The 23,357-nt window shown below is 36.2% G+C and overlaps 4 protein-coding genes across 5 annotated transcripts; 1 reads left to right on the top strand and 3 right to left on the bottom strand.

Moving 5' to 3' along the window:
* Window positions 1-40: 40 nt before the first annotated feature.
* Window positions 41-2,832, bottom strand: LOC120218505 (aspartic proteinase-like). The gene is made up of 11 exons (XM_039215419.1): window positions 2,463-2,832; window positions 2,090-2,150; window positions 1,721-1,928; window positions 1,473-1,646; window positions 1,205-1,301; window positions 1,017-1,130; window positions 867-931; window positions 624-786; window positions 414-533; window positions 239-333; window positions 41-153 (listed from the first exon to the last, which is right to left on the bottom strand). Exons 1-11 carry the CDS (start codon window positions 2,808-2,810, stop codon window positions 69-71), a joined length of 1,530 nt encoding a protein of 509 aa, XP_039071350.1. The 5' UTR covers window positions 2,811-2,832; the 3' UTR covers window positions 41-68.
* A 2,070-nt stretch (window positions 2,833-4,902) lies between these two features.
* On the bottom strand, window positions 4,903-7,998 carry LOC120218502 (protein CHUP1, chloroplastic-like). Of its 2 annotated transcripts, none has more exons than XM_039215417.1 (7): window positions 7,386-7,998; window positions 6,763-7,167; window positions 6,526-6,657; window positions 5,963-6,144; window positions 5,757-5,868; window positions 5,473-5,616; window positions 4,903-5,274 (listed from the first exon to the last, which is right to left on the bottom strand). In XM_039215417.1, the coding sequence occupies exons 1-7, from the start codon at window positions 7,887-7,889 to the stop codon at window positions 5,161-5,163; spliced, it is 1,593 nt and encodes a 530-aa protein (XP_039071348.1). In that variant the 5' UTR covers window positions 7,890-7,998; the 3' UTR covers window positions 4,903-5,160. The 2 variants fall into 2 exon arrangements, with proteins under 2 accessions (XP_039071348.1, XP_039071347.1); XM_039215416.1 differs by having other exon boundaries at window positions 6,763-7,170; window positions 7,386-7,995.
* Window positions 7,999-9,447: 1,449 nt separating this feature from the next.
* On the bottom strand, window positions 9,448-15,290 carry LOC120218501 (5'-nucleotidase domain-containing protein 4-like). Its single transcript, XM_039215415.1, has 17 exons — window positions 15,047-15,290; window positions 14,762-14,859; window positions 14,392-14,511; window positions 14,174-14,263; window positions 13,953-14,068; window positions 13,537-13,636; window positions 13,056-13,127; window positions 12,929-12,976; window positions 12,776-12,853; window positions 12,569-12,688; window positions 11,992-12,097; window positions 11,346-11,509; window positions 10,924-11,058; window positions 10,383-10,510; window positions 10,095-10,157; window positions 9,910-9,988; window positions 9,448-9,814 (listed from the first exon to the last, which is right to left on the bottom strand). The coding sequence occupies exons 1-17, from the start codon at window positions 15,198-15,200 to the stop codon at window positions 9,767-9,769; spliced, it is 1,719 nt and encodes a 572-aa protein (XP_039071346.1). The 5' UTR covers window positions 15,201-15,290; the 3' UTR covers window positions 9,448-9,766.
* A 2,264-nt stretch (window positions 15,291-17,554) lies between these two features.
* LOC120218504 (G-protein coupled receptor 1-like) lies at window positions 17,555-21,438 on the top strand. Its single transcript, XM_039215418.1, has 10 exons — window positions 17,555-17,837; window positions 18,164-18,195; window positions 18,332-18,501; window positions 18,755-18,849; window positions 19,056-19,157; window positions 19,256-19,312; window positions 19,766-19,909; window positions 20,376-20,446; window positions 20,927-21,032; window positions 21,077-21,438. Exons 1-9 carry the CDS (start codon window positions 17,673-17,675, stop codon window positions 21,030-21,032), a joined length of 942 nt encoding a protein of 313 aa, XP_039071349.1. The 5' UTR covers window positions 17,555-17,672; the 3' UTR covers window positions 21,077-21,438.
* Window positions 21,439-23,357: the final 1,919 nt, after the last annotated feature.

The following is a 23,357-nucleotide window of genomic DNA, read 5'->3' as shown; positions in this document are numbered from 1 at the left end:
TTAGTATAACAAAGCAAAGCATCAGCCAAGCTCTTGCAGATGCATTGCTTATCTCCTTCAACCCGACCCTAAGCAGCTTCTGCAAATCCGACTCGCAGTTTACCGAAATCGAACACCGTATGATACGCTTCCATGAAGATTTCCCCAAGAATCCTACAAATGCAGGAAAAAAGGAGAGAAAATTACTATAACAAATATGCATGGGAGCTGTGTATAGAAAGAAGTCATGAGCAGTTACCAGAGAGGTCCCTGGGGAGGCGAAACCGGAACATCCAATCCGATAAAACCGCTGATGCAGAACGTAACGTGATCTTGTTCCACTTTAAGGATGTACTGATCCAATCACAGAAATCAAGACAATGATCGGCAGAGGAAATTCGATTTTGAAGTCACAAACCGAAGGTTTACAGTACCTGTTGCGGACCGAGGTCGAAAGACTTATTCCCGATGACGAATGAAACGGTAGGCATGGTTGGTATTTTGGCACAATCGACAGCTAGTTGTGTTGTTGGATTTGGCAGGGTATCACACAACTTCAGCGGCAAGTTAATCAAAATTTGTTAGTCTGAAGCAGACATTATTATGAGTACTAATGGAGGAGGAGGCATAGGGATTATAGGGACCTTGTTAACATATTCGATTACTTGTCCTTGTGTTTTATCTTGCTTAAGCTCGGTCCGTATCCATGCTACGGTCAACTCGCAAGCAGCACATAAAAGGTCCTGCCCGACTCCGGTGTTGTTGTGCATCTCTGTCTTTTGTTCTACCACCATTTTGATATCATCACTGCACGGATGATTCATATATCTTTGTGTTTATTCTGGTTTTGTAATCGGTAAATCGATCGATGAAAGAAATAAGCTAACCTCAGAGCACGAGATCCGTTGAAGGAACATACACCGATATCGGAACATAATTTGTCAGGCTGTAGCTGTAGAGAGAGCATCAAAGGCATATGAACTACTATAGTCATGAGTGATACATGACATTAATAAGAAAACTGAAGACAAACCAACCCCAGATAACAAGAGCTGCCACATGATATCTCCATGTTGAGAAACTACTTGCTTGCATTCCAGGCTTGCAAATCCTTTCGCTCCGATAGCATCGTTGATTTTCGTCACAGCAGCCTAAAGTTTGACTACCTTGTTAAGATAGCTTGTGCAACAAGTAACCATGCATATTAGAAGATAGCTGCACATACTGAGGGTCCAGCAATGAAGGATGTCCCGGAATCCACTATTGCAGTGCAGTTGATGCAAAATCCTATGATATTGATTCGGATTCGGATATTATCGATTATTAGGCCAATTACATGAAAGGGAAACAACAAGCCATGATAAAAGTATACAGTAGCATTACCTACAAGTTGGTCTGCAATTAAAAATCTTTCAATTCAATCTAGGCGAGGAAAACACTTTTCAGTGAAAATTTGATAGAGAATTGATATTCAAATAAGTGAAGAGAGGAAGTGCACCTGCCAATAACCTCTCCGAACGACCGGAACATAAGTATGCTGTCCCTTGAAGTGCCTAGGATCGATGCCACCGAAGACGATCTCGCCGCCCTCGCTTACCGACGGATCTTTGTTGAACCAGAAAGAGAATACCCTTTCAGCCAGTAGGCTTTGTTGCAGCATACTGTGCCTGCATCGAAAGCAACGAAAACACATCGAATAAGAATGTTAAAGGTGGATCATTGGCAAGCCAAAGAAGCATACCAAAGTGGTGCAACATTCCCCACAGAAATGTCCTGAAACCCAAGTCCAAGTATTCCATCAAAGCTCGCCAAAGTGAGAATAACACTTCCTTCTCTCACAGCTTCTGTAAATACTTGATTTTTGACAACAAGGTCCCCAACTTTTATATTGTCTTCACTGAAAAACCCCAGAATCATTCCAGAGCCATAGTTGATTTTGCAGGGCTTCCCTGGGCCAAAACCAATGAGAAATCAGTTCTTTTACATCACAGTCCATCACCATTCGACCCGGCCTCATCATGTAGGTGTTGGATTATAACACAACACTTATGTACATCTGGGGTAAGTCGAATGTCGATAGTGTGACAAAATTACACTCCACAGATATTACCAATCTCTGTATATGTACTGGAGTTGCTAGAGCAGTATCTAGAGTGGAAAAAACAAGCAACCTGCAAGAAAAAAAGAAGAAATTTTGCTAAGATTATTTACACCAAACATACTCAAACTAAGGTCCAAATCTTAAATCGATCCCTAAACTTGCTATCATTGAAGTCGTGTTTTATCGATCAAGTCGTTCCACCTGCCTACCATCAGCTCGGGTGTCACATGCAGTAGGTGTAAATATGTTTTGAGGTAAGAGCTAACATTTAACATTCAAGCTGATGATTAGAGTGGCTGACGGAAGAACCTAATCGATACTATAATTATTATATGGAGAATCGAATCCAAGTGTTTCGAAGTTGAGAGATAAATAGACTGACAGAGAAATGACAATGGGAGGATGGAATCCAGAGGTTGGAGCTGCCAGTATCAAATATGACAGTGAAATACTGTGGTGGGGAACCGATTCCAATCTCTCCAAAATGCTGAACATCCAAATAGTTCTTCAGGGAAACAATGTTCATCCCTGAATCATCCGAGTCACTCTCAGCATCTACACTGTATCTCTCTTTAATTCTAGCAGCAGCATGCATGGTGTTAAACCCTAACCGCTGTTTCTTCAGACCGAGTCGTACCACACCATTTGAGGAAGAAGCAACAGCCATGCTCATGGAGAACGAAGATGACAGTAAACACATTACCAGTAAAACAAAGTACTTATCCCCCATTGATTACTTACAAGGTATCCTGTGTGAACACCACGGAGTAAGAATGAGACAAAATCAGTGAAGTGTTACTTTAAACAAAAACACAGGAGTGTTTTCCTGAGTCTAAGAAAGCTTGAGGAGGAGGAGGAAGGAATGGTAAAGAAAGGTCCAATGCAGTGTAGCAATGGCGGAGAAAAAGACTGGGGACAGATAGATAAATAAATAGGGTTTCTTTTACGTGTGTGCAGTGGAGGGGACGAGTAGCCGACAAAGAGACGGGCTTCTGAGATAATTCCCTCGCGTGTTATTGTGTACGTAAGTTTTTTGGAATTGTCCACGAAGTTTATTGTGGTGCAAGGAAGTGGGGAACTCGGAAGATGCTTGGTTTAACTTGGTGTAGAGACTAGGCTACAAATTCAATAACCACAGGTGGAAAACGAGACAATTCTCCCATTAGTACACTATTAATTTTGTGTAAGGATTGTTCATAGGAGTCCGAATAGAACATCGAATATAGAGAGAGTTAAATCGGTGACTTTTAAAAAGTAGAAGAGTTTATAAAATTGAACTTAAAATTAAGGAGATAAAAGTTAATTCATCTAATATTTAATTTTATAGAGATTTAAATTGTTATTAGACAAATAAAAATTAGAATGTAAGACGGTTTCACCTTTTCTTTAGTTATATTTGACAATATAGGTGTTCAGTATCTGTATGTTTGAGTATCCGAAATGTCGAGTATTTAATATTTTAGGTATCAAAATAATTAATTTGTGTCCAAATTCATTGAACTTGGGTACCCCACAAGTTTGATACTTGTAAAATTCGGATACCCGCTAATTTGGGTAATAAAATATTTTATACAATTTTGAATGTTTCTTTTATAGACTAATTAATTTTGATTTTTGAAAAATTCAAACGGATAAATATAAAAATTTAAAAGTTCAAATCACATAATTCAAACGTAGATTTTAGAAATTCAAATTATGTATTCTAAAAATAAAATTTTAAAGTATAAATAAAATAATAATTTAATTTAAAATAAAGCAGTAATAAAAAATTAGGTCATGTTTAAGTGGGATTTGTGGCCCCAATCCGAATCCGTAAATATTAATAAACTGAATACGCAATCTGAAAAAAAATTATTAAGAAGAGAAATATAACATTTAAAGGTAAATATCGAGATTTAAATTCACATAAGGTAAGATAAAATCTATAAATGTTTATATAAAAAATGTTTGATAACTTTTTATCGAATCGAATATTTCAAGTCAAGTATATTTTTTTTTAACACCCCATGGCCATTTGGGGTGGAACTTAGCCTGCCTGCAGATGTTAGTAATATCATGTATAGGGTCAAATTCTACAATTCACCTATGTGCTATTCAAAATTTGTGGATCTAGTACCATTAATAAATTCAAATTTAATATTCATATTTTCGAAATGTAGAATTTCGATTTTTCCATTTATTTTTGTTATTAATTCTATTTAAAAAAAGTCATATCATTGATATGTTTATTTTAGTTGATGAAATCTTAATTCGATTAATATTATTGATATGTTTACTTCTAATTGATGGAATCTTAATTCGATTATTTTAGTTCGAGTAGCATTATTTGCAGTTATAATAACCTAACACCGTGAGTCACTACCAATCTAATTAGTTACGAGTTAGAATGGCAATAACTGATCAACAACTAGTTGATCTAGTGAGATGAGATACTAGATCCCTTAAATAAGGTCAGGGGTACGAATTCTAATGTTTGTGAATGAAACAAACTGGATTGAGAGGATCGTTCAAGCTTCTGCGGTACCCAATTCGAATTTGTTGATTAACAAATCGAATTTGTGAATGGCAATAACCTGAAGCAGCAACACTAGCTCAACTTGGAAATGAAAATGAAAACGAGACTGGATTGAAAAGTATTCAAGGAGATATGGCCATTAACAATGTCAACATTCTTAAATATAAAAATCATCAAAAGTATGTATGTAGGTATGTAGGCATGATGCATGTAGGTATGTAGGCGCATGATGCATGTAGGTATGTAGGCATGAGATGTTATGAACCCCAACATCATCAGACATCAAAAGTGATCACATACGCTTACATATTCAGAATACCAAACCCGCTGCAGATAAATTGTTGTGCTAAAATCTCCAGGTTCACATCACTTCTACCGTGTTGTTTTGCTGGACAGTCTCCCTTCTCCCACATGCAGGCATGCATACATAGATGCACATGTGTATATATATATAGTCTCCTCCACCCATGTGCATGTATATATATATCCACAACTACCACTGCTTCAAAGGACAAAATGGAAAAACAAGTACTGATAAATGAAATCTATGTACCAACCACACGACTCATGCCGATGATATTCCGGTCAACAATCCTTTGGATCCCACCAGGTGTCCTGGAATGCACTGCCTAATCTCTTCAAAAGCACACAACGTTTCCGAGTCGAGATCTCCGGCAAACTGCACATTCAGCAGAAGCTATATAAGGAATATGTTCGTAAGCATAATCAGGAACTGTAAAATTCCTTTGTTTTTTTTTCATACCGAACCGACTCTCTAGCGCGTACTTAAAACTAGTGACACAAAAAAGAAGTATAGAATTGTATTTCCGAGGCAGCGATTTGTGTTTATAGGAAAGGGAAACAACTCAAAGATTACCTGATGAGCCCTATTTGCGAAATGCATGCCTTGAAGAAGCAGTGCCTCTCGTGCAGTTTCCTTGTCTAAACTGCGTACCGATTGAAGCTCCGTTCCCACTCTCTTTATATACATTGTGACCAGCTTCATCGAAGCCTGCTTTATCTACAAAAATTACGATTTTTTCACTAACAACGGCTTTTGTGTGACATGGTGAAAGATCAGTTCAAAATGAGCCGAGAGTGCAAGTCATTTTAAACATTTTTCTTTTGTTCACACTTGAGTGAAAAGAACAAAGAGCATACTTTAAATACCATTCCTGAATCAAGCATCCAATCGACCGGAATCTTACACTCCTGATAAGAACGCATTACTGAATTTCTCAGTTTGATAAGCCCCTGTATGCTCTTTTCCGATCTAGCACGATTACAAAGGTGACAGAACCATTCAGTTTCCTGACTAAATCACAAATAAGTCAGATAAACTAGAGTGCAGTTTAGGCAGCCTTTACTTGTCCAGTAGGCCAGCCATCTTCTTCAAGGCACTTCCACAGGGAATGCCAGTGTCGTCCTCGTAGGAAGAAATCTCTGTTTCCAACAATTTTAGATCACGATATTCGATAGCAGCTTCTCTCATGGCATCAGCTTTTCTCTCCGGCCACTTAAAATGCTTTAGCACAGCACGTTCATCGGCCTGTAGAAACAGGACATATGCAATGCAAATAACTCAAATGCGCATCGCCAACATTTTACAACTGTCTCATTAGCATATACCTTTGCTTAAACTTCTTAATATCATGGAAAGATTTTCCATTTTCAAAAAGAAATATCTCCTAATTCAACAAGCCAATTTCTTTTTGCAGATTCTGGGGTGATTAATGAGTATATAGTAGGCACGGAGTCTTAAAAAGGAGATTACCACCGCTACGTATTTTGGCAACCGGGAAAATCAACAAATAGATATAATGAAGAGTTACACATGACTCAAGAAGTGTTAAGACCAATAATGCAGTAAGACTAGAATAAAATTAAGGTCAATATCAAGCAAATAACATTGAGAGCTTTGAGACTTTACCAGGGATGCAAGTTCTTTGTCGAGCCAGTTGATAAATTTCACAACATCTTCTATATCTGTATAGGCTGCAACCAACACTCTGTGGATGAGGCTGTTGATGAATTCTCCCTTTGTTTCGACATCTGTTTTTATCTAGCAAAAGGGTCATCAATTTTTTAACAACCAAATCTTCGGAGGCAACCAACGAAAACAAAATAAACAGTTATATATCTCTAACTCAAAATACTATATGCTTACAGCTAGTAGATGAGCCGAACGGTTCTGAATTTCACCAACTATGCTACTATGCACGCTAACAATAGTGGGTTTTTTCTGATTCCATGCTGCTGCTGCTGAGGGATCTTTTTTCTTTTCTGCCCTTGTCAACAAGTCCACTATAAGGTAATGAGCCTTTGGGGTGGTGGCTCCTTTAGCAGGGAACCGAGGCGGCGGCAGTGGTGGTGGTGGAGGCGGTGGCAGAGAGTGAATTATTGGTGAACCTGTCTTTGAGCTGGCATCTTTTGAAGTCAAACAAGCAGTTTCCATTAATGGCGCTTGAACTATTTTTGTCTCCCTTATAACTTTTGGGTGTTCCAACTTGTTGGCAATGAGTTTCTGAATGTCCTTGAATTTGGGGCTCTGGTACTCTCCACTTGACTCCCTCTTCTTTCAATAAACACAACCGTATAGATGACGTTAGAAATCTTACATTTTCAATAAAGAAAAACTCAGAACGACTAATTTTTTCTGATACATAGCTAAAAAAAAGTTCGAAACTTCAAAGAAATTTGTTCAAAAAAGTTAAGTCTTCATCAAAATCATACTATTTGTCAAAAGCAAAAAAGCAATCTTGGGTTCATATGCAAAATCAAGGATCTAACCTGCAGCTGCACCTGGTCCAAGCCAGGGTGAGGGCTCGAAAGAGCAGCTAATTTGACTTCAGCAGCAGCAAGATCCTCCCTGAGTTTTCTATTAATAAGCTCCAGCTCCATATTCAAGCTCCTTGCACCATCCAACTCAGCCCTCAAACCCTTCATCTGAGCCTGCAAATCTTTAACCAAACCCTCAGTACAACTCAGCTTCTCTCTCAGTCCATCAACACTATTCTTCTTCTCTGTTGAACTCGTGTTTTCTTTAACAACATTAGGACGCCTAGGCCTTCCAAATTGTTCCACAACTCTACCCTTTTGATAACATCCACCCAGTTGCAGCTGGTCCCCAGATTTAGGCTTGGTCTTCATCACCAAACTCTTCCTGCTGCTGTTCTTGGTGCTGTCAGGGAGCACACTTTGGGGCCTTGAAGACTGGTCTTTAGCCTTGGTTCTCCGAGGGTTCTTGCAATGTGGTGGTTTTAGAGTTGCTGTTGTTGGTTCGAGTTGCTTCATTGTGGGGGGATCAAAACTTCAACAGTCTGCGCATTTGCCTGGAAATGCAAGAAAGGAAAGGTGGTAGACTGCTGGTACAAGCTTTGTAAAAGGGTAGAGCAGATATTTTGAGAATTATCTCTTTTGTGTTAGATTGTTGGGTCTTATGGGATACCCGTGGGCGAACGGACTGCCAACCGGGCGGATTTGAATGGCTGCGGAGAAAAAACAAACATTTCATTATACCCACTGTCCGCACTATGTATGTCGACGACATTTTGACAGGTGTGGGATAAGGAACGCTTTTTCTGTACAGGTGGAGGTACAGAATTCAAACATAATAAAAAAAAAACTATAAATGCTTAATGTTTGAAAGTAAACAAATAATATTTTAAATTAAAAACAAAAATATTATGTTGTTTATAACTAATCATATAAATTATAAACATATTTTGATTGTATCTTAAAAAATTATCATACATTCTTAATTGTAATTATTATTAATTATATAACTTTTTTTTAGAGTAAATAGATAACATTTTAAGTTAAATTCCATTGTAATAAAATATTTTTTGTTGTAACTGAAATTATTATTAATTATTTAAAATTTTAAATTGAACATAATAATATTTTAAGTTAAAACTCATCCTAAATTAACTTTAGATTAGGCCAACAGAAACACCTTAAAAAGAGAGAGGTTAATGAGTAGTTTGATGGGAAAAAACTTGTTTGCTTAATTACGCCTCGGCCAAAGGCCTTTTGACATCATCATGCACCCAACAGATGATTTAACAACCGGCATCTATATGCACTCGTAACACTGCATCATCACCTCCATTAATGTGAAATCATTTTCCAACTGTTTGCAGCCGGTTTCTTTCATTCATTACCGATGATAGCATAATTACATGCTCGTGGCGCTCGTGTTATTGATGTTATTGGTACATACGTTTCCTAGGAAGTAACTCATTTGATGAGAGAAATAGAATGAAAATTGGACAGTGACTAAACTACAATGTGATGGTGATATCCCTTGAAATATGGCATTTTTGTGGTACATTGATGTATGTATGCATGTATAGACCCTAATCATACTCAATTACATGCATGTATGAACGTATGCACGTGTAGACCCTATTCATCCATTACTGATGACAGCACAATTACATGCTCATGGTACATACCTTTTCTAGGAAGTAATTCGTTTAATGAGAAAGAGAGAATGAAAACTGGACAGTGACTAAACCACAATATGATGGTGATATATACCCTTGAAACATGGCATTTTGTGGTGCATTGATGTATGTAAGTATGCATGCTAAGACCCCAATCATACTCAAATATAGATTCCGGTTCAAGTTGTCTCATCACAATCTACCAATGTAATGATTGGTTCAAAGTTACGTTAGTGCAAACCTCCTCATTAGCCCTCCTCTAGGGGTTGGTTGGTGCAACATCCCTTGCTAGTGGTAGTTTTGTTAAGCCTTACTTACCTATGCCCCTATGCATACTGACCCGAAACACAGCCCCTTTAACATGAATCACCTTGCCATGATTTTAGATGTATTGATACAAAGTAACAAACGTGCATGACTACATGTTATTCGATAGTTAGTAGAGGAGATTACCGGTTCGGACAATATGGTGACAGTAATCATATTGATTCCTAGTATGAATGATCCACGATCCATGGCCGCACCAGACTATGACCAGGCTAAACACACAAAACAGTCTAAACTTCTTGCTCGGTTCAGCTCAGCTCAGCTAATCCATTTGTGGTTTACTCCAAGTATTCTATTGCATGATTATTATTTAAATAGTTATTTTAGAATACGCTTATCTTTGAAAACATCATTGTCATCATCATCACCACCAGAAGACAATTCCGAATTTCACTCTCAATTTTGTTCTGAACAGTCATGTGAATATGAATCATGAGCAAGTGTCTGCCACCACAAACACAAACAAGACCATCTCAATGTCAGTTCCACTAGTTCCATTCCCCATATTATATTTTGTATCGTTCAACACTCTGTGTTACCTGCTCTTGTGACCGGAAATACATGAAAGGAGTATAATTCAGAAAAATCGATACTCTAGATGTATATATATCAGCATTCCTGAAAATTACAAATATTAATATGTATATATCTCTGACCAACCAATCACTTCAAACTTTCTATTTCAGAAAAATGCATATATCAAAACAAGGCCACGACCACTTACTTCTCTATTTGTCGCATCAAGTGACTTTTGTCCCACAGACCCGCACGTGAAAGGAAGCCCCACCTAAACCAAAGTGTTTCATACTATTTCAATAACCAGTTTCTAATGGTGTCCAATGCATGCAAATAACCCACAATGGAACATATATGATCAACTAATCATAATCTTTTAACCAGTTGGCTCCACAGATATCAGCATTCATGTATTCAACATTACCTCATTTTGTAATTTTCAAATAAGCTGAATCTAATAATCTCAAAACATGTAAGTTCTCCGTCTATGTTTTACCTTTTATTAAACAGCTCTCCATCTTCTAGCAATGGAGCAATCTTCTCATCGAGCCTTTGCATGACAATAAGAAGCTTCTGCATGCTCTCCGTCAGTTCTTGGTCAACCATGTTTGTTGCAGCAAGTGTCTAAAACCATGGAGAAGGAATTAAGAAATTTGTTATTTCACCAACGGAATAAATACCTTATCTGTGAATATATGCTTTACTTTAGTTGCACAGTAAGTATAAGCCCAATATGAGCATGATTTCAGAATGAATAAAAGAAACTTGAGCTGCAAGAAACCAGAGAGAATGTGAATGCTGCTGCCCCTACGAAGATTACCGATGATAAGAAAACAGGTACAAAATATGAATGATTTGCAAAATTTTAGAACGTCACTTTATAGCAACAAGACTGCAGATAGAAGAACAAAAAGGCATTTTAATTAAATGTTTCATTAAGTAAATTATTCTAGATACTGATCACATTGTAGCATGAAGAAGCAGGGATCTAAAATACTAAGGATTACAAGGGGCATAATGTAATAGGATAAAGTCACCTGAGCTGGAAGTCCTTTGATTCGACGTTGCAGAGCCAGCCGTAGTTGGTTAAATAGATCCCCTACAACCTCCTTTTGATTTATAAGCTCTATCACAGTTGCACGATGACCCCGGCTTTGTATTAAAGCATTATACTGTTGATGCATGCAATAAAGACCCTTTTCAGCACTCAGCAGTCAAGGGTTTAAAAAAATGCATTACCACTTATTTTCAAGAACAGATCAGTAATTACTACTACTTCAAGTTCAATGGTAACCATTTTACTTCGCATTATAGTTCTGATTAAATTCATCCTCAATGATTAGTGTGTAAGCAAATCATTACAATAAAATATTGGCACAAAATAGAACTGAAACTTTGAAACCCAAAATTCAGCTCCGATCTAGGAAATATAAAGCATAGTAAAAGAACATTTTCATACCTCTTCCTCCAGTTCTCGACAAATCAATGCTGTTCGCCATCGTAAATGGACTTTGGATTGACTTACATCAGTATAAATATGATCGCCGACATAAAGAATCTCATCTCCATGGATATTTAGGGAATTCTCAACCATCTGAGCACTTCCCCCAGAGTACAAACCGCCTGCAGAAGAAACAAAAGATGAATAAATAAGAAAGCCAAATCATGAGCAAACTATGATTTCGTTTTGGCACACACTGCAAGACACAGAGAAAAATATATTCTATGACTTTGGTTCAGGGTGCCAAACGTGCACTGTCATCAAAAGCTAAAAAGCTCATAAGTCATGGGGAGTAATTTCTCAGCACCCTCAATTTCTGGTTGAGAAGATATTTAGAACAATATCAATTACTCGGTTAAATTTTTAGATATGGAAAATGCTGCAGCTATTATATTGCTCTCAAATACCCAATCATATAGTCACTCGGTGGTTTTATCTCTCTCAACCCTAAAATTTCGCCCATATGCTGGCATCAACGACAACCAAGAAACAGGATCAAAACAGCTAAGGAAAAACATTTTTTTCACTCTCATTTTCTCCTATATAAAATGTTCCATTGTAAATTATAAATAAGATGAAAACATATGTTACAGACAGAGATCACCTGTACGAGCCTTGAAGCATGGACGCATTAAGCCCTCACCGGTCACCACCTCATACAATGGGTGTGACATTTGAAAGAACTCTGGCTTCCTTGCTGAGACTATTACCTATACACATACAGAACAGCAAGGAAGCATAACTGCGTCAATATGTTTGAATGCCATCAAATCAAAACAAACATTGTGCAAGGAGAAGACTATATTGGAGCTATTGTTTTCCCATGTTACATATTATCATCTGATAATTTCCAGGTCGTGAGATCAAAGATTATCAGTTTTCTTAACATGATTTGAAGAAACAAATCTAAAAATCAGTATTCTGGTAAAAACGTCAAGGGAAGGAAGCCAACTGGACTTTACTCAATGGTAAGGCAGAGGCCTAACTATTAGGTACAATTTAAAGTCATCCTAGAATGCATTTGCCGAAATCTTGTTCAAATTTCTCAATATATATGTTGGTTTGTTTCAGTAATTGGTTTTCTCTTCCTCGCGACAAGCTTGTTTGTTTGATAATATTAGCAATGCCTACTAAAATCATAGATGGACAGGGAAGAATACTGAGAATGTAGCAACACTTACCATGTCAAAAAGATCTCGCCAACCAATGTCATTGGGCAAGAATCTATTAAAAGAATGCCGCATCATTTTGTCTGTGTACTGATAATCTGAGTTTGTAATAAGCAGCAATTTTTTACCTGCCTGATCATGAAATGTACACGTAAATAAAAAAATATAGTAGATTACCATGATGAGGCGGATGAGAAGGTAAAACTGTAAAAGAAATACCTCCTTTTGATCCAAAAGTGCTAAAGGTAGCTCTGGATCAGGCTCCACAAATAATTCAGGTTTGGACATTATCTCACTCTGCATAATGTGACCCATCAGGATGAACTCATGGATCACAACGCTAAATGGTCAAACATTCCCGGTTCTATTTACCTTAAGTTGACCTTCTACTTGTGCCCTGAATAAAGCCTTTCCAACAGCCTTCAAACCGAGCAAATAGTCACAAAATAAACACATATTCATCTGAGAGCCAGACGAAATACCACATAGAATAATCTAACTTGTAAAGTCCTTTATAGTCCAGTGGACCAAGATCTGCAGGAATCACTCCATCATCCAATCTGTTCACCATCTGGAAGTAAAACCATATAACGAAGAAATTATCTCTAAAATTAATCAGAAGACTATGAAATAAGGTTCAAATTATTTACACAATAACTGTCTAGTTGAGCAAATTCTTAGCAACAATGCAAGTTGGAACAAAGAGATACTAATGTGGCAATTAAAGATTTTTGTCTCTGTAGGTTATGAGATCTTACAAGCACCGCGCAAGTTCCAATGTAGATACATAGGACACAAATTAAGTACACCAGGAACATTAAAGAAAGTCATAAAATTGCAGCAGGTATGCCATTATTGCTAATACATCAAGAAGGAAAGGAATTCAGTTGTTAAAATTTTACTATGAAGTGCATGGGACCTAAAAACAATTTCTAAGGAAATCTAGATAGTTGTTTGTAGCTTAAACTGGAAGAAAGTACCTGCATATATGCAACAGCTTCTGAAACAGAAAATAATGTATTAAGGAACTCCCATTGACTCTCGTTCCGCAGGTCCACCAGCTCTCTCCCATACATCTCACTTCCAAGCATAAAAAGTTAAGCGCCACTATTGAAAATATTCCACAAATAATGCAAGGGAACATGAAATAATTAGAAGACAACTAAGAAACCGAATAGATTGACAAGAGAGCCATCCATCAGATCAGAAAATGTACTGCACACACAGGTTAGTCTATGAAAGCACAGTAGAGATACCAAGGCAAATAGATCTGGTACCATTTGTCTAGATCATATGTTCCCTACAAGATGGTTTGTACAATTGAAATTGTAGCCACACATTACAGATCCCACATAATAGTTATCAACAGCTAAAGTTACACGGCTCAAATTCGTACCTAACAGCTTGAGTAGATAGCATTTTAGTGCCATGCATGGCCCTTTTCACATAGCCAAACCGATCAGCCTTAACCAAATTTCCATTTTGTTTGTCAATAACAAGGCCCCTAATAACCTACAGAAAACCAAAAGAGGAAAGGCATGTTTAGGGCCATGAAAATATGAGAAAACAATTCAATAAGAAGCTATGAGTATGCTCAGTCAAAAATGAAGACATTACCAAATCAGGGTCGAAGGAAAGTCCCTCAACTGGGAAACCCATATTCTTCAAATTCTCCATGCAGTAATCATAAGCACGCCCTTCCCAAGCCTGCAAATGAACCAATCCACAATAAAATCAAAATAGCCACAAGGAGAGTCGAATCCATTGATGTTGATGAAAGTAGCAACTGAATCTAGAGTGATTTCCAATCTGTATGGATGTCAACTGATATTCACCATCACATTATAGTGTATCAACGTGTAGTCCATGTCATATCCTATTGCACTTATAGACCTAAGATTCAGAGTCCGGCGGCAAAATATACCACGAGAAGAGAACCTTGCTGCTGAGGGACTCTGTAGACCAAAATATGACACTGGTAAGGTTGACAAAAACACCATACCTGCTTCTGAAATAAATCCAACCAATTTCTAGCAGCTAAGAAAGAAATGGAGCCAGCTTAGGAAACAAATTAATTTACCATAAAGCGTCACAAGCAATGATAGAAAGTAACTATACTAGAAACTCTATGTCAAGTTTAAGTCAAAAGAACCCGAGAGTTCAGTAAGACTTTAAGTTAAAAGAAAAAGGATGGATATACAGCACCGTAATACCCAACTCTCTGAGTAAACCCCCAGCCTCCTCTGCCTCCAACCTAGCTACCTGTTCAATTGGACCTTCTAAAGTGGCCTTGCCATCAAGCCCTACAGTGGTAAAAAGCAAAACCCAGAAAGATACAGTATAAATCATGATCACGATCATTGTTTAAAGTAGAGAAAGAAAAGATTTTGAAAGATACCATTTGTTCTACGGTATGCATACAATTCAAAGCTAAGTGACAAACCAGAACCAAAGCAACCAAATGCTAGGTAAAAAGCGTAGAAAGAATACCGAAAGTCTCAAGATGTTGCAGGTTGACGTTTAAATCGCCCTTGGTGCTTTGTCCCAGATAATCAACATCACATTCGCTGGAAGAAGTGAGGGAGAAAACATCATCCCCTACACGGGTGCTACTGCTATTGCTACAACCACACTTGAACACCATTTTTGGAGCTCTCGTAGCTAAACATTTAGGAGAAAAAATGGGTCTTGGGAATGGGTTTTAGAGATACTGAAGATTGGCAGCAGCCATTGCTAGAAACTGCGAATTTGGCCAAAGTAAAATAGCTTATTCAGGTATCTCTTGGACTCAAAACTCAGAGCCGAAAAGGCCCGGTGCTTCCAGTGTATGTAATGAACAATAAAAATAAAAAAGCTTTCTTGGTTTTGGCTATTCTCCCGTTCCAGATAGACACGATGGATGATTTCTGTTCAAGCTCAATCAATCCTTTTCGTTCTGTATATAAAAAAATCAGGGTCAAGTCAACCACAACATGAGCGTTTTAGGTGGCGTGGATGTTACTATAGAATTGAAATATGCGAAGTAATTAAAATTTGTAAGATTTGAAATTCAATTTTATATTTTGTTTGGTTGGCAGAAAATGAAATTAGAATTTAATTTCATATTAGGTTTGGTTCGCAAATATATTAGATTAATTTGATTTTAATAATATAAAATGACAGAATTATCTTTCTTATTTTTTTTATTTTAGTTTATTTTACAACATATATATAGTAATATATTATAAAAAATTAAAAAATATTAAATTTTCATTTTATTGATTGATTATTCATTTCAATAAATTATAAAAATTATAAGTTAAAATCATCGCAATCAAAATACGTTAATAAGTTACCAAAAGATAGAGTAATATTTCGATACATTCCAATCGGAGTATGTTAATTATTTACAAAAAATATACTAAAAACTATTTTTATTCAATATATAAATTAAAAACTCGACCCGACACGACTCAAAATAATAATAAAAATATTTTTATTCAATAAAAACATTGACTTAATTGAAAAAAATTATATATAAAGGGATATTATTGTAATTATTCCTAAATATATAAGGTAAAATTATATATATATTTTGGGTCGGTCCCTTTTTTTCACCCTAAACCCGACACGACCTGACCCGAATATAACACTTAAAAAAACCCGACCTGACTCGACCTGAATATCGCACTTAAAAAATCTAACCCGACCCGAACAAAATAAAGTTTCATCCGACCTGACCCGAATATATGAATTAGAAATCCGACCCAAAATAATAAACAATTATTTTTATTTAATAAAAATAGTGACTTAATCCGACCCGAATTATATATATTTTCGGGTCGATCCGGTTTTTTTAACCCTAAACCCAAACCCGACCCTACCCGAATATCACACTTAAAAAACCCGACCCGGCCCGAACAAAATAAAGTTTCATCCGAACCGACCCGACCCGAAATAATAAAAAATTATTTTTATTTAATAAAAACAGTGACTTAATCCGACTCAACCTGAATTATATATATTTTCGGGTCAGTCCGGTTTTTTCCACCCTAAACCCGACCCTGACCTGACCCGGCCCAAATATCACACTTAAAAAAACCCGACCCGACCTGACCCGAATATATGAATTAAAAACTCGATCCGACCCGAAATAATAAAAAAATATTTTTATTCAATATATGAATAAGTTACCAACTGATTGATGAGGGTAGTATGGTCAAATTTCAATTCTCTCTAACAAAAGAATTGAATTCCATCAATTTTTGGATAGAATTCACTTTCCCTCATTTGATGGAATTGAATTCCATTCCAATTTCCTTAAAAAACTTGAACCAAACATGAAAAAGTGGTGAAATTGAATTCCAATTCTCACCGATTTCAAATGATTTCATCCAACCAAAAGTCACATAGGAGATGAATCAGTGCTTGCTTTCCTTTTTTGTACTTAACTTTTCCTTAACCATATTAACGTTTGGTAGGAGATGAGAAATACGTCCTTAACAAGAGAAAATGTGCTATTATTAAACAAGGGTAAACTATACACTTAATACATCAATTATCAATTTTGTTTTATTTTAGTCACCTAACTATTTGTTTTTCAAAAGCATATTTGACATTTAGTTTTAGTTTTATTTATTCACCTACCATTAAAGAATTAACAGTGATATTAAGGTTGAATCATAAAATGATTTTATATCATTATTTTAAAAAATACCATAAGAAGAAGAAAAGTTTTTTTTTTAATTGTCAAACCAAACATTTATTAATATGTTACTATGAGTTAACGGTCGAAGCATCAAAATCTAATAGACTGATAACATAAAGAATTAAAATTGCTCTTTTTTTTAATTGGTGACCAAAATTGGATAGACCAAAAACGTAAGAGACCACTCGTGTAGTTTACCCATAATGTAATTAGGAAAATGGAAAATTGTAAATCAAAGGAGAAGAGAACTTAGCATGAGCCGAAGGCTTAAAACGATGCGTTTGCTCTTCAGATTTCGATTTATCTAATTCTCTATGTTGATGTATTGCGCACTGCTCGGTTTTTAGATTAGATTCTGGATAGAATTCTTCCGTTTCTTGCCCAAAAGATACACGTAATTATAATTTAGATAAGGAAGAAGAAGAAGAAATGGCGACGGTGCTTTCCGTTCACGATCGGCGAATATTGACGGCTGTGAACAGTGGAGCATCGAGTCTTTCTTTCGTCGGATCCGGCTTCATCGTGCTCTGCTACTCCCTCTTCAAGGAACTTCGCAAGTTCTCCTTCAAGCTCGTCTTCTACCTTTCTCTCTCTGTAATCTTCCTTTTTTATGCCTTTTTTCTCCCTCAAATTCAAGATTTTGTTTTTATCAATACTCAAGTAGTTACAACTTGGAACTAGTTGTTTTGTTCATTGTTAAAGAACCGTATAATGTACTGGATTAATAACTTCGTTAAACTTGTAGATCACGATTGAAGATCCAATTTATGTGTACAATGCACGAATTTAGGAAAAGGAAACTTCGGTCATTCCGTTGTTACAGTTTTATTTTACTTTGCTATACATTTCTCTAAAACCTCTTAACTGATCTGATAATTTTGCCCACTTCTCCCTTCGTTTCCTTTTCTGTGTCGGTGCAGGACATGCTTTGCAGTTTCTTTAACATGGTCGGGTATGCTATACATTCACCATGCAATCAATTTCCAGTTGCTTCTATTTTGTTCTATTATTTTATGGGTACTTGGGACTTACCCATGTACTAAAACGAAATTATGCATGCATGATACGAGTCTGTTTTTGCAATGCAGAGATCCGTCAAAAGGCTTCTTTTGTTATGCTCAGGACTACACCACGCATTTCTTCTGTGTTGCTTCCTTCCTCTGGACAACAACTATTGCTTTTACTCTTCATCGCACTGTTGTTAGACACAAAACTGATGTTGAAGATTTGGAGGGAATCTTTCACTTGTATGTTTGGGGTATGATAATATATTTGTTTCCACACAATTTTCCGTTTCTTCTTCAATATCTTACCACACTGTTTAGCCTTACTTGCAATGTTCATGTCTTCCTGTTTCTATTTTTACTCTGTTGTTACTGCTTCAAACGTATCTATACAATGGTGCTTCACACTTGCCATTTTCTTTTCATCTTCCTTGCTTACATCATTCCTCCTCCCTCCTTAAATGCTGTTAACCAGCTTTTTATATGGACTTCGATTACTTCTTGCAGGAACTTCACTCGTTATGACTGTCATACATTCTATTGGTAATAACAACACACATTTTGGGGCATGGTGTTGGGGACAAACAGGTCGCACTGGAAAGGCAAGTTAAAATTAGCACTCTCTGGCAGATTGCTTTTGAGTTGTTGTATCTTAACAATCGTGTATTATATATTCTTCTATACATTTTAATTGAGCATGGAACAATAGGGTCAACAAAAAACTTTGACCTGTAATTATCCTATGATAGGTGTAGCATGATTTCTTAGCATTCTTGAACTATCTGACATAATTGGCATATCTATGCAGGCAGTTCACTTTATAACATTTTATGTCCCACTATGGGGTGCAATTCTTTACAACGGTTTTACATACTTTCAAGTGATACGCATGCTGAACAATGCCACTCGTGTATGATTGCCCTTGTCTTTATCAATTTTCATAAATTTGATCTGATATGAACTAGTGCAATTTTGAGGTCATGTGTGTACTATCTTTGCAAATGTTAGATGGCAGTTGGCATATCAGATCGTGCATACCAGTTTGATTCAAGGACAGACACAAAGGTAATTACACTTTCATCAGAGCATATGATAGATTTGAAGTCAAAGATATGAAACACACAAATCAAATAGAGTTATTCCATTTTGTTGCTTTGACTGCTTGAATGCAAATGCCTCATCATTCATGCATGTTGTTCACTACCTTGATTATTATCTAGTGTAATCGTCGATTGTTGCTATGAATCTGATGATTACATGTCTTCATTTCAGACTGCTATGTAAGTACAGCTCTTCTTTTTCAGGTTTCTGATCTAGTTTGAAATAGAGCCGAATGTAGTTGTTTCCTGCTTTCATGATTCTTACTGCTTTTTCTACTTTCTTTGAGATTTCCCTTTGAAAGTCATAGGTGTGTAGTTATCCGTTCGAGTAAACTTGTTTCTGTTTCTTTCCCCTGTTGCCTTTAAGCATTGTTAATTAAAATTAAGACTATTTGTCATTGATTTTCTTTTCCCATAGGCTCTGAACCGGTGGGGTTACTATCCACTAATCCTAATTGGATCATGGGCATTTGGCACAATCAACCGCATTCACGATGTTATTGAGCCAGGCCACAAGATTTTTTGGCTCTCATTTCTTGATGTTGGGACTGCTGGACTTATGGTAATGACTTCTGAAAGACTGAAACTATGAATATGTATTTGCATACGTGTATATCTGTTATTTGTTTGTCAGTAAGGGAATTATATCTCACTTGCAGAACAAGTTTTTTTCTACTACATATCGTGAGCAAAACTGTGTTAGAAAGAATTATTTTTATTTCACTTTGGAAACTAATCCAAGCTTCCAAGTAATATTTTTGGTGAAAATTTTTCCTTGGTTATTATCTTATTTTTTTATCAGATATTTTGCCATAGCCAGGCCCGAGTGGATGATTGTAGGTTGTTTGGAAGTGGAAACCAATTTTTTTATGTGTAACTTGTTTGATCCTCTAAAGTGCAATTATTATCATTAATTATTGGCCATTAAGTTCAATTAATTTAGTGTTGCATAAAGAATGAAGTGCCCGTTCTTCATTTTTAAGCTTATCTGAGAATTTGTTTGTGCTATTGTTGTCTGTAAATTTTAGGGCCTTTTCAACTCAATAGCTTATGGCTTGAATGCTTCAGTCAGGCGAGCAATTTATGAAAGACTGGAACTGTAAGTGGCAAATTCTGAATCTCTTATATTTTCTTCAGAAATTATACATTCCTCAATAGGATCTGGCTGGACTTTTCCATGTATAATATCAGACCACTCGATACATAAAACTAAATTTGGTCCATAGATAAGACTAATGATTAGTATGAGGTGGTTACAAGGTAGTATATGTTCAAAATTCTCTCAATCAATTGACAATGAACACACACACATCCTGCAGACGCAGCTGCTCGAACCTGATTCCTCTAGGGAGAACAACACTCCCTTAACCGTTGAAGTCGCTTGATGGGTTCAACTTTAAACATTTAAATGATAGTGGCATCTCCTCTAGGTCCTAAAACATTGGATATCTGCTAGGAAATATGATAGAAATCTAAAACCCTTTTATCAGTGGTAGTTTCTCTTTATTTTTCGGTATTGCTACTTTTGCAATTGTTATTTTCAGTGGGGGAAAAATGAGTTAATTGCATCCTTTACCAGGTTTTGGCCAGAGAGGCTCCAGAGATGGTTCCCTAACAGTTCAAGACAGAGAAACCAACAGCAGCAGAGTGAATTGGTCTCCCTCAAAATTCAGGACCAACAATAGCTGGCATTTGGACGTTTGCCTATACTGAATCTAAAACCGTGTTTCTAGCTTTGTCAATTTTTGTTGATATTCTTTCTGTAAATTGTTACGAGACATTGAAGCTGGCATCCAAACGAAAGCCATCATCGAATCGGATCATTTCATACCTTGACCCTTCACAAGACTGGTGTGTTGTGGATAGGCTATTTAATGCAGCATCTGTACTGTAATTTCGAAGCAGACGGCGACCACCAATGGAACCATTATATTCTTTTTAGCTGGAATCCCTGTCCTTAGTTGTTACTGTTAGTTGATTGGTTAACAATTTTGTGAAGTTGAAGTTGTTCATCGGTTCAATTTATTATTCTTGTACGATTCCAGCGCGATGTTGTCATCAGATTCTGGTACAAAATTGTTTACAAGGCATGTATGCTGCTAATGAAGTTCTTTGTGGTATTTTGTGCTGATGGCAAGCTATTCCAGGGTTTCAGTAGAAGGAACCCTAAGTTACATACCATGCATTAACCAAAGCTGAGAAATCATGCTATTCAAGAAACAATTTAGCTGCTTCTCTCATTGCTGCTGTATTGAGTTTATAAACACTATGGTAAGCATATGGACGTTGAAATGGATCCGTGATGCTGTCATTATAAATCTTGTAGCAGTAAACGTTGCTTTTTACTGAAAACCGAACAAGGAATTTGAGTGTTGAGGCTCTAATCTCTCTAACTCGGATGTGTCTGTAACCTCATTTTATTTAATTCAATGATAACCAAATTGATAAAATATATATAGATTAAAGATTAAATGTGTAATTATACTAATATTTTTAATTGTTACGTCAACTTTTGATTGCAACACTTAAATAGTTAAGTGATTTCACCGAAAAAAATAAAAAGATTAATAGTCAAGGTGGTCAAAGTGAAAATGAACAATAATTAAGTGGTCGTATAGATATAATTTATCCAAAAATTTAAAGGGTAAAGTACACAAATAGTTTCATGGTTGTAGGACGTTGTTTTGTTGAGTCTTTCGAGTATTGAAAGTTATAAAATGATCCTTCGACTATTAAAAATTACAAAATGGTCATTCGAGTATTCATATGTTTCAAACTCATCATTTTTTGTTAAAAATAAACGAATGTTTGAGTGAGACAATAACGTGCTGATTGAGATATGATTAAATCATATTTTAATGATGTCTATTGGCATTGCTTTCAATCACTGGCTTGACGGCATAATATTTCAAGTACTAGCTCAACGATATAATGTAAACGGAGAATCGATACACAAAATACAACTCAAACGGTTCTAGGATCATATTTTATCATATCCTAATCAACATATTAACTTCCAGCTCAGAAGGACGCCAAATTTTTAACCGAAAATAATGAGTTTTGAACATATAAATAGTCGGGTGACTATTTTTTAACTTTTAATAGTTTGAGAACCCAACAAAGCAGTGTCCTATAGTCAAAGACCATTTTATAAATTGTAATAGTCGAGAGATTAAACAAAGTCATTTGTGTCCTTTACATAATTTTAAATAGTTATCAAACAATAAATGAAAGAATCACGGTGAATGGAAGAAGTATTCTTTTTCCATTTCAATAAACAATTATATACCCTAGAAAAGGGGATTGATGTTCATGGTATGGACAGTAGATCTCACAACAGACATTTATATATGTCCATGCCCCTCTTCATAAGCCGGTCGTTTTACTAACCACAACCGGTGCCAGCTTAGCTTCTCAATCCAAGTTCTACTGATCTGCTCACCTGGTTACCTACTTCCGCACGTATTTGATAATTTTACCATTCCAATCTCGGTATACCATATCTGCAATCCTAATTAAGATGATATGATTTCATTACACGTAAAACATACGCTTTTAATATCTTTTGTCGCCTGCCTTTCTCTTTTTATACATTCTCTATATCTGTATTTATAAATAGTGTGTGATAGACCAGCCAATTGGGGAGGTTCGAAATCGCTAAACAATCTGGTTTGGTGATTTCCTCCTCGATCCTGTCTTTCTATAACATTCTATATAATCTTTGTGCCAAGTCCTCTTATATTCTTGTAGTCGCGTTTGTATTCTGATTAAATTTGAAGTCGACGAAATTGGATCTTCTGTTAGTATTGTTTTCTTCATCTACAAGATTCGAGCCCGACCAATGGTAAAGGGAGGTAATATGGTAATTATTTTGAATACGTGGCATGCATCATATTATTACTTCGGACATGAGACATATGTCATGTCATCATTTTAGACACATTACATATATCATATAATCATTTTAGATACATAAAACTTGTTATGTCAGTAATAAGTATTGACCATTA

The sequence above is a fragment of the Hibiscus syriacus genome, unplaced genomic scaffold (assembly GCF_006381635.1).
Source record: "Hibiscus syriacus cultivar Baekdansim isolate YM2019G1 unplaced genomic scaffold, ASM638163v2 tig00110198_pilon, whole genome shotgun sequence".
Lineage (NCBI taxonomy): Eukaryota > Viridiplantae > Streptophyta > Magnoliopsida > Malvales > Malvaceae > Hibiscus > Hibiscus syriacus.
Note: the sequence above shows the minus strand (reverse complement) of the source record. Positions and strands in the feature narration are given on the sequence as shown.